Source organism: Nerophis lumbriciformis, linkage group LG10 (assembly GCF_033978685.3).
Source record: "Nerophis lumbriciformis linkage group LG10, RoL_Nlum_v2.1, whole genome shotgun sequence".
NCBI classification, from domain to species: Eukaryota; Metazoa; Chordata; class Actinopteri; order Syngnathiformes; family Syngnathidae; genus Nerophis; species Nerophis lumbriciformis.
Genome location: NC_084557.2, coordinates 75,001 through 86,403, shown reverse-complemented (window position 1 = coordinate 86,403; position 11,403 = coordinate 75,001). Strand labels below are relative to the sequence as shown.

General features: G+C 41.0%; 1 protein-coding gene across 1 annotated transcript in view; it reads left to right on the top strand.

Annotated features, from left to right (window-relative positions):
• Positions 1 to 4,805: 4,805 nt before the first annotated feature.
• Positions 4,806 to 11,403, top strand: part of LOC133612771 (MOB kinase activator 2) — a 33,131-nt gene continuing 26,533 nt past the window's right edge. The window contains exons 1-2 of the mRNA XM_061970463.2: positions 4,806 to 4,959; positions 7,088 to 7,779. Coding sequence (XP_061826447.1) covers positions 7,703 to 7,779 — 77 coding nt within the window. The 5' untranslated portion in view covers positions 4,806 to 4,959; positions 7,088 to 7,702. The remainder of the gene's footprint in view (positions 4,960 to 7,087; positions 7,780 to 11,403) is intronic.

The following is an 11,403-nucleotide window of genomic DNA, read 5'->3' as shown; positions in this document are numbered from 1 at the left end:
CATCTTTACTATTGAGAGTTTTAATTGACATGCCATGCAAACATGTGGTCCAGACTTGTTTTGAACACACATTTTGTCCAGAGCAAACCGGCCGTATCGCCACTTCCTCCTTCCAGCTTTGACGGATTCCTCTAGTTTGTGTGTTTCTGTCTGTGCGTAGATGATGATGTGTGTGTGTGTGTGTGTGTGTGTGTGTAAGTGAGCTCTGTCTGACATGCAGAGTGTAATCTCAGGTCAAAGAAGAGGTATGCAGATAAAAGGAAAGCACACCTGTGTATCACACACATACACAGTTCATTTACACACGTATATGTACACACACACACACACACAAATATACATATACATACTTTCAAAATGACTAAAACCTCCAAAAAGACACAGATGTGCATGTGCCCCATCCTTCAAGCTGTGTCAATGTCATTGTGAAATTTGCACCTGTATTAGGTTGTGGCTACTCTTGGTAATATACATGGATACAATATACAGTGGGGCAAAAAAGTATTTAGTCAGCCACCAATTGTGCAAGTTCTCCCACTTAAAATGATGACAAAGGTCTGTAATTTTCATCATAGGTACACTTCAACTGTGAGAGACAGAATGTGAAAAAAAAATCCAGGAATTCACATTGTAGGATTTTAAAATAATTTATTTGTAAATTATGGTGGAAAATAAGTATTTGGTCAATAACAAAAATTCAACTCAAAACTTTGTAATATAACCTTTGTTGGCAATAACAGAGGTCAAACGATTACTATAGGTCTTTACCAGGTTTGCACACACAGTAGCTGGTATTTTGGCCCATTCCTCCATGCAGATCTTCTCGAGAGCAGTGATGTTTTGGGGCTGTCGCCGAGCAACACGGACTTTCAACTCCCTCCACAGATTTTCTTTGGGGTTGAGGTCTGGAGACTGGCTAGGCCACTACAGGACTTTCAAATGCTTCTTACGGAGCCACTCCTTCGTTGCCCGGGCGGTGTGTTTGGGATCATTGTCATGCTGGAAGACACAGCCACGTTTCATCTTCAAAGCTCTCACTGATGGAAGGAGGTTTTGGCTCAAAATCTCACGATACATGGCCCCATTCATTCTTTCCTTAACACGGATCAGTCGGCCTGTCCCCTTAGCAGAAAAACAGCCCCAAAGCATGATGTTTCTACCCCCATGCTTCACAGTAGGTATGGTGTTCTTGGGATGCAACTCAGTATTCTTCTTCTCCAAACACGACGAGTTGAGTTTATACCAAAAAGTTCTATTTTGGTTTCATCTGACCACATGACATTCTCCCAATCCTCTGCTGTATCATCCATGTGCTCTCTGGCAAACTTCAGACGGGCCTGGACATGCACTGGCTTAAGCAGGGGGACACGTCTGGCACTGCAGGATTTGATTCCCTGTCGGCGTAGTGTGTTACTGATGGTAACCTTTGTTACTTTGGTCCCAGCTCTCTGCAGGTCATTCACCAGGTCCCCCCGTGTGGTTCTGGGATTTTTGCTCACCGTTCTCATGATCATTTTGACCCCACGGGATGAGATCTTGCGTGGAGCCCCAGATCGAGGGAGATTATCAGTGGTCTTGTATGTCTTCCATTTTCTGATAATTGCTCCCACAGTTGATTTTTTCACACCAAGCTGCTTGCCTATTGTAGATTCACTCTTCACAGTCTGGTGCAGGTCTACAATTCTTTTCCTGGTGTCCTTCAACAGCTCTTTGGTCTTGGCCATAGTGGAGTTTGGAGTCTGACTGAGGCTGTGGACAGGTGTCTTTTATACAGATAACAAGTTCAAACAGGTGCCATTAATACAGGTAACAAGTGGAGGACAGAAGAGCTTCTTAAAGAAGAAGTTACAGGTCTGTGAGAGCCAGAGATCTTCCTTGTTTGAAGTGACCAAATACTTATTTTCCACCATCATTTACAAATAAATTCTTTAAAATTCCTACAATGTGAATTCCTGGATTTTTTTTTTCACATTCTGTCTCTCACAGTTGAAGTGTACCTATGATGAAAATTACAGACCTCTGTCATCATTTTAAGTGGGAGAACTTGTACAATCGGTGGCTGACTAAATACTTTTTTGCCCCACTGTATATATATATATATATATACACACACCATATCTATTTTTTAAACAAATCCAATGTCTGAAAAGTTGTTTTGAATATGTGTGTTGTGTTGAAATGAGGCAATAATGAAGTTTTGGTTAATATCCCAGCATCGGTTCCTGAGGATTTTGTTGTGTGCTAATCAGTTTTAGCTCATTGGGCCATCTGCTGAATCCGGAAGAAAGTCAATAAAGTTAATTGAAGCTTTCTGAGCTCAAAGATTGGTCAAGTTGCCTTTTGAGAGGAAACACATTTTTGTTAGCGACTTGTCATCTCTTGCAAAGTTTACTATTAATTGGCGTTTTCTTAAGATGTTATTGTAGTATTTACACTTTGTGAAAGAGAAAAATGAGGGATAATACATGACTAAAGATCAGGAAAATGATTATATATTTGGGTTAAACCTAACCTGTGCAAGTGGCAAGTTTATTTATCCTTCCACTTGCCTCTCATCATGTTTCAGAGGAGAAGCGGTGACTTTAGTTAAATATTTGCCTATCTGGAACTATTTTCATAGATTTAGAGAATTTCACAGGCACTTTTTGAAGAAATAAGCACTTCCTGGCTTGATTAGAATCTCATGTACTTGTCTCACCCATGTTCCCTTTTTGCAAGTCTTCCCATTTTGTTTAAGGCTTCCATAGTTTTTTCAATACACGTGACAGCGGTTCATGTTGTATTGGCTTTGTTGTTTCACAAAGTAATCAGGGTATGAGGCGGAAAACAGGGCTGTTTCATGAGTGAATACAGTACAGGCCAAAAGTGTGGACACACCTTCTCCTCATTCAATGACTTTTCTTTATTTTCATGACTATTTACATTGTAGATTGTCACATCATAACTATGAATGAACACGTGGAGTTATGTACTTAACAAAAAAAGGCGAAATAACTGAAAACATGTTTTGTATTTAAAAAAAACATGTTTTCAGTTATTTCACCTTTTTTTGTTAAGTACATAAAAAAAAAAAAAAGGTGAAATAACTGAAAACATGTTTTATATTAAAAAAAACATGTTTTCAGTTATTTCACCTTTTTTGTTAAGTACATAAAAAAAAAAGGTGAAATAACTGAAAACATGTATTTTTTTTAATATAAAACATGTTTTCAGTTATTTCACCTTTTTTTGTTAAGTACATAAAAAAAAAGGTGAAATAACTGAAAACATGTTTTTTTAATATAAAACATGTTTTCAGTTATTTCACCTTTTTTGTTACGTACATAAAAAAATACAAAAAAAGGTGACATAACTGAAAACATGTTTTTTTTTAAAATATAAAACATGTTTTCAGTTATTTCACCTTTTTTTGTTAAGTACATAAAAAAAAAAGGTGAAATAACTGAAAACATGTTTTTTTTTTAATATAAAACATGTTTTCAGTTATTTCACCTTTTTTTGTTACGTACATAAAAAAATACAAAAAAAGGTGAAATAACTGAAAACATGTTTTATATTTAAAAAAAACATGTTTTCAGTTATTTCACCTTTTTTTGTTAAGTACATAAAAAAAGGTGAAATAACTGAAAACATGTTTTATATTAAAAAAACATGTTTTCAGTTATTTCACCTTTTTTGTTAAGTACATAAAAAAACAAAAAAAGGTGAAATAACTGAAAACATGTTTTTTTTAATATAAAACATGTTTTCAGTTATTTCACCTTTTTTTTTATGTACTTAACAAAAAAAGGTGAAATAACTGAAAACATGTTTTATATTAAAAAAAACATGTTTTCAGTTATTTCACCTTTTTTTGTTAAGTACATAAAAAAACAAAAAAAGGTGAAATAACTGAAAACATGTATTTTTTTAATATAAAACATGTTTTCAGTTATTTCGCCTTTTTTTGTTAAGTACATAACTCCACATGTGTTATGTGGAGTTATGTATTATAGGTTCTTCAAAATAGCCACCCTTCGCTCTGATTACCGCTTTGCACACTCTTGGCATTCTCTCCATGAGCTTCAGGAACACCTGTGAAGTGAAAACCATTTCAGGTGACTACACCTCTTGAAGCTCATGGAGAGAATGCCAAGAGTGTGCAAAGCAGTAATCAGAGCAAACGGTGGCTATTTTGAAGAAACTACAATACAAAACATGGTTTCAGTTATTTCAGTACATAACTCCACGTGTGTTCATCATAGTTTTGATGCCTTCAGTGACAACCTAAAATGTAAATAGTCATGAAAATAAAGAAAAGGCATTGAATGAGGAGAAAGTGTGTCCAAACTTTTGTCCTGTACTGTATGTCATGCTCATCCTTTGACGTTTAGTGTGAGGGCTTGGTGAAGATGATCAGTGTAGCTGGGGCGACACGAATGTGTTACGGCATGAGGTATGATACATATGCCTTTGTGTGCATTATGCTGCCTGTCGCTCATTCCAAAGGTTCTGTGTAACACTGTGAGCGTATGCTAGAAAATAAAAGCTTTGTTGTAAAATGCCTTTTTTGTAACGCAAACTGATGCTGGTAATTATTTTTTGAGTGTTTCTTCATTTATAAGAATAATCTGTATGGTAATTGTTGTCACCTTAGCTTGTAAATTCATATATGAACCTAATAAATGTCAAACCGAGGAAAAAAACAGAAGTGTGTGTGGCCTACCGCAACATGCACACACACACATACACACCAATAAAGGTGAACCACACAAAGATAGATCGACAACAGAAGTGTAAAATTAGTTCCTTCAAGCTATTTTTTTTTTTTTTTGCAGATGCAAACCAACACAAATGTCTTCTTTTCAAGTCACACTTATTCTCAAACCAAGTTTGAGCCAGCATGTTTCATAGTGGACCTGGTGGGATTCCAACAGTGTTTCCTGTTGCCACACACAAGAAGACACCAGCACACACAGCGTAAGTATTCCCAGCATTTGTCTTATGCAAACATGTCCAATGACAAACACAAGTGTCTACACAAAGATAGGAGGACAAGAACATATACACACCTACAAACCAAGAGTATAAAATGAGCTTTTCCTATCATTTTGCTTAGTAGACATACAACAATGAAAAGGTCTCCCCTCAATAAAGTTGAGATGTTAAAAGTAGTGCCACAGAAAGACAAGAACCCTGTACAGCAGGGGGCCCCAAACTTTTTGACTCAGGGGGCCGTATTGGGTTAAAACAATTTGGCCCGGGCTAGCTATATATATTTAGGTTTAGGGTTAAGGTGCCAAAGATTGTCACACACACACACACACACACTAGGTGTGGTGAAATTATTCTCTGCATTTGACCCATCACCCTTGATCACCCCCTGGGAAGTGAGGGGAGCAGTGAGCAGCAGCGGTGGCCGCGCCCAGGAATCATTTTGGTGATTTAATTATATATATAATATATATATATATATACACATTAGAGATGCGCGGATAGGCAATTATTTCATCCGCAACCGCATGACAAAAGTCGTCAACCATCCGCATCCACCCGAATTAACATTTAACCAACACCGCACCCGCCCGTTGTTATATATCTAATATAGACGATGCAAGGCATTAGTGAGGTTATAAAGCTTTTGCCTGTTAAAGAAAGGAGACTGATCCAATGCAGCAATCATCTGGGAGCCGCGCTGAGCGCACCTCCAAGCGCGTGGAGGTGCGAGGTCCCTCGCACCCGGGCTCGCGCCCGAGGCTTCAGCGCGCACCGCGGCGCCCATCCTACTCGTCGCGGCCTTGCCCTAGCGGCTCTCGCTGCCGGCGACGGCCGGGTATGGGCCCGACGCTCCAGCGCCATCCATTTTCAGGGCTAGTTGATTGGGCAGGTGGGTTGTTACACACTCCTTAGCGGGTTCCGACTTCCATGGTCACCGTCCTGCTGTCTATATCAACCAACACCTTTTCTGGGGTCTGATGAGCGTCGGCATCGGGCGCCTTAACCCGGCGTTCGGTTCATCCCGCAGCGCCAGTTCTGCTTGCCCCACCCCTTTTGTGAGCGCACTGCGCGCGGAGTGACCCCTGTTACGCGCCCCCGGCCACGGGGGTGGCGGGCAGGTAAGCTGCTTACCTGCTGCGCGTGACGCCGGCCGCGGCGAAGGCGGACGAGGCGGGGTGTCGTGCGATGGGCGCGGTGGTGACCCTGGACGTGCGTCGGGCCCTTCTCGCGGATCACCTCAGCTACGGCTCCCGGTGGGGCCCTCTCGGGGGAAGGGGCCTCGGTCCCGGACCCCGGGACCGAGGCACTTCTTCTGTTGTGGCATATGCTGCAGGTGCCTGCTCGTTTTTCGTATGTGGGTAACAACATTTAACTATGTATATATATTTACCAATTGGTTTAACTGCCACCTGCCTGAATCTATTTAAAATCTAATTTTTTTTAATTTCAACCGCCCGACCCGACCCGCGGATAAAATCTAATTTTTTTTTATTTCAACCGCCCGACCCGACCCGCGGATAAAATCTAATTTTTTTTTCCGCCCGATCCGCGGACTCCGCGGTTGTGTCCGCAAACCGCGCATCTCTATTACATATATACATACATACATACACATATATATATATATACATACATATATATACATACATATATATATATATGTGTATATATATATATATATATATATATATATATATATATATATATATATATATATATATATGTGTATATATATATATATATATATATATATATATATATATATATATACATGCATATATATATATATTGACTGTACTAATTGACTGTAAGAGCGTGCACTTTGCCGATGTCATGTTATCGATGGGAAAATGCATTTTTAAACAATATGATTTGAAAACTTTTATTGTATTTTTTTAACTTGGGACTTCCCGCGGGCCGTAGTTTGGGGACCCCTGCTGTACACTCACATACAATCTAATTGAGTAAACTGAGCTCATACTAGTATTTTTCTTATGTGGATTTGCCAAAACACACATTTTTACACTCCTAATAGCATCATCCTAGACTTTTTGCTTTAATGGACCTGCCAAAATGTGCCCACAGCAACAACTCCTATGTTTACTTTCAGGGCTGGTGAACTAATGGATTATGGAGCTCCTTGTTGCACTTTACATCCCCCAAGGACACCTCCATGATCAAACATACACTGACTGCACTGTCACACAATCTGTGGGACACAAATACTGTACTACATGTACTGTACTACATGCCATTCAGTCATATCACATTTGACAAATGATCCTCAACACACTTCTAATCCCTTCACCGACAATCACCTTTACTCTGTCTGCTGCATCTGCTGCTCGTCTCCTCACACACACACTGCAGAAAGGGGAAGAGGCGGAGTATTTTAACTTCAGTGTTTGAGAAACCTGCCTGTCCGCTCAGAGCCGAGAGGAGGAGCTTGTGGGGCGTGGGGTTACAGACAAAGAAGACAAATGCACACTAACAGCACATACGACTGGAGCAAAAACGGACAGCTGGAATCAATCTTCAACTCCTCGGACTACTTTTGCCCCCCCTCACTGACAAACTTGTCAAAAAAAGTGGGAGTTGGTGTGAATCCATAGGCTTGCTGACATATGCTGCCTTAACCGTGTGGAAAAGTGTGTGTGTGTTAGCATGTTTGGGATGGCAAAGTGGGGCTGGCTCCACCAACAGCTCCGCTCTTAGCTTTTGCGCCATGGGGGGTTGCCATAGTTACCCCACGGAGACCAAAGCGGACGGCAAAGCTCCTCCCGACGTCAAAAATGACAAACTGTAAGTTCTTTCATTTCTCTCCTTTGAAAAGCCCGAATAGTTTGAGAAGGTGAAGAAGAGTACAAATAGTTTTTAAGTGAGTGTGTGTTGCATATTTGCATGATGGCATCAGTGGATTCCTGCAGCAGGAACACATGCAGAGCTGGGTGAAGTGAAAGCAGAGTTCAGTTACTGAGCAAATGTTTGCTCTCCAATATGTCATGTTGAGACCACCCTCATGACAGCAGGCCAAGGTAAACACACATACACACACACACACACACACTACAAGTGTGTTTATGCACAAACACATGACTTGAAGAGCAGCTGCTGGGCTGTTGTGTTTGTGTGGCAACCGCTGGCTGACCAAGACGACTACAAGGGGTTAAAGCCAAGGAGTTAAAGCAGCACAGGATGTTCACTCCATTTCCTTTCAAGCCCCACAGTTCACTTGGTTGAGCATCTCTATTGTCTAAAGACACCAAAATAACTTCCATACCAAGGATGGGAATAAGAAACACTAGTGTGCCCTCATAAGGCAAAATCAATCAATCAATCTTTATTTATATAGCCCTAAATCACAAGTGTCTCAAAGGGCTGCACAAGCCACAACCACATCCTCGGTACAAAGCCCACATAAGGGCAAGGAAAAACTCACCCCAGTGGGACGTCGATGTGAATGACTATGAGAAACCTTGGAGAGGACCGCATATGTGGGTAACCCCCCCCCCCCCTCTAGGGGAGACCAAAAGCAATGGATGTCGAGTGGGTATGACATAATATTGTGAGAGTCCAGTCCATAGTGGATCCAACATAATAGAGTCCAGTCCATAGTGGGGCCAGCAGGACACCATCCCGAGCGGAGACGGGTCAGCAGCGCAGAGATGTTCCCAGCCGATGCACAGGCGAGCGGTCCACCCCGGGTCCCAACTCTGGACAGCCAGCACTTCATCCATGGCCACCGGACCTGTGCCCCCCCCCCCCCCCCTCCACAAGGAATAGGGGAGCAGAGGAGAAAAGAAAAGAAACGGCAGATCAACTGGTCTAACAGGGGGGCTATTTAAAGGCTAGAGTATACAAATGAGTTTTAAGGTGGGACTTAAATGCTTCTACTGAGGTAGCATCTCTAATTGTTACCGGGAGGGCATTCCATAGTACTGGAGCCCCAATAGAAAACGCTCTATAGCCCGCAGACTTTTTTTGGGCTCTGGGAATCACTAATAAGCCGGAGTTCTTTGAAGGCAGATTTCTTGCCGGGACATATGGTACAATGCAATCGACAAGATAGGACGGAGCTAGACCGTGTAGTATTTTATACGTAAGTAGTAAAACCTTAAAGTCACATCTTAAGTGCACAGGAAGCCAGTGCAGGTGAGCCAGTATAGGTATATATATATATGTATATATGTATATAAAGGTATATACAGTATGGGCGTAATATGATCAAACTTTCTGGTTCTTGTCAAAAGTCTAGCAGCCGCATTTTGTACCAACTGTAATCTTTTAATGCTAGACATAGGGAGACCCCAAAATAATACGTTACAGTAGTCGAGACGAGACGTAACGAACGCATGAATAATGATCTCAGCGTCGCTAGTGGACAAAATGGAACGAATTTTAGCGATATTACGGAGATGAAAGAAGGCCGTTTTAGTAACACTCTTAATGTGTGACTCAAAGGAGAGAGTTGTTTTAGTAACACTCTTAATGTGTGACTCAAAGGAGAGAGTTGTTTTAGTAACACTCTTAATGTGTGACTCAAAGGAGAGAGTTGTTTTAGTAACACTCTTAATGTGTGACTCAAAGGAGAGAGTTGTTTTAGTAACACTCTTAATGTGTGACTCAAAGGAGAGAGTTGTTTTAGTAACACTCTTAATGTGTGACTCAAAGGAGAGAGTTGGGTGGAAGATAATAGCCAGATTCTTTACTGATTCGCCTTGTGTAATTGTTTGGTTGTCAAATGTTAAGGTGGTATTATTAAATAAATGTCGGTGTTTAGCAGGACCGATAATCAGCATTTCCGTTTTCTTGGCGTTGAGTTGCAAGAAGTTAGCGGACATCCATTGTTTAATTTCATTAAGACACGCCTCCAGCTGACTACAATCCGGCGTGTTGGTCAGCTTTAGGGGCATGAAGAGTTGGCTGTCATCAGCATAACAATGAAAGCTAACACCGTATTTGCGTATGATGTCGCCTAGCGGCAGCATGTAAATACTAAAGAGTGCAGGGCCAAGAACCGAACCCTGGGGGACTCCGCACGTTACCTTAACATAGTCCGAGGTCACATTGTTATGGGAGACGCATTGCATCCTGTCAGTAAGATAAGAGTTAAACCACGACAAGGCTAAGTCTGACATACCAATACGTGTTTTGATACGCTCTAATAAAATATTATGATGGACGGTATCGAAAGCAGCGCTAAGATCAAGAAGCAGCAACATAGATGACGCATCAGAATCCATCGTTAGCGGTAGATCATTAGTCATTTTTGCGAGGGCTGTCTCCGTAGAGTGATTTGCCCTGAAACCGGATTGAAAAGGTTCACAGAGATTGGAAATGGAATGCAATACCCTGTTGGTCTATTCCCAACTATCCATCCAACCATTTTCTACCTACCGCTTGTCCCTCTGTAGGTCCCAACTAGTTAACAGTATAAAGAATATACTGCTTAATACAACACTGGTCTGGAGAAGAAGTTCAGATCATTTAGACATAAATGCTCCAATCCCGTTAAATATGATATTGAAAAATGTATAAATTAAAAAATAACTGCTCATGGGAATTAGGGATGGGCGATGGGGCCTAAAATCTAAATGACAATATATATTGCAGCTTCATGCGACAATGATGTATACCACAATATCTTAGTTGGTATAATGTTAGATCCACTATGGACTGGACTCTCACACTATTATGTTAGATCTGCTATGGACTGGACTCTCACTATTATGTTAGATCCACTATGGACTGGACTCTCACTATTATGTTAGATCCACTATGGACTGGACTCTCACTATTATGTTAGATCCACTATGGACTGGACTCTCACACTATTATGTTAGATCTGCTATGGACTGGACTCTCACTATTATGTTAGATCCACTATGGACTGGACTCTCACTATTATGTTAGAGCCACTATGGACTGGACTCTCACTATTATGTTAGATCCACTATGGACTGGACTCTCACACTATTATGTTAGATCCACTATGGACTGGACTCTCACTATTATGTTAGATCCACTATGGACTGGACTCTCACTATTATGTTAGATCCACTATGGACTGGACTCTCACAATATTATGTTAGATCCACTATGGACTTTGCAAGTCATTGTATTCCGTTGATATTTACATCTAAGACAATTTCCCAACTCATATGGAAACGGGGTTTGTATGTTTTACTCATTCATCTTGTGTGCTATTGGAAGCCTGCACTGCCATTTTGATGACATCACTTCCTGTACACTTTTGGAGAGGCGGAGCCTCCTACGTCACATCCTGTTTACAAAGTCATCACTCGGTCGCCGCTTCTCAGTGCTTCAGCGTGTTTCTTTTCTCGCCATTCACCAAGTTTTTTGTCTATTTTGCTTATTCAATCTGAAACCAAAAAAGCCAACAAAGCAGCCTGGAAGGAAGGAGGG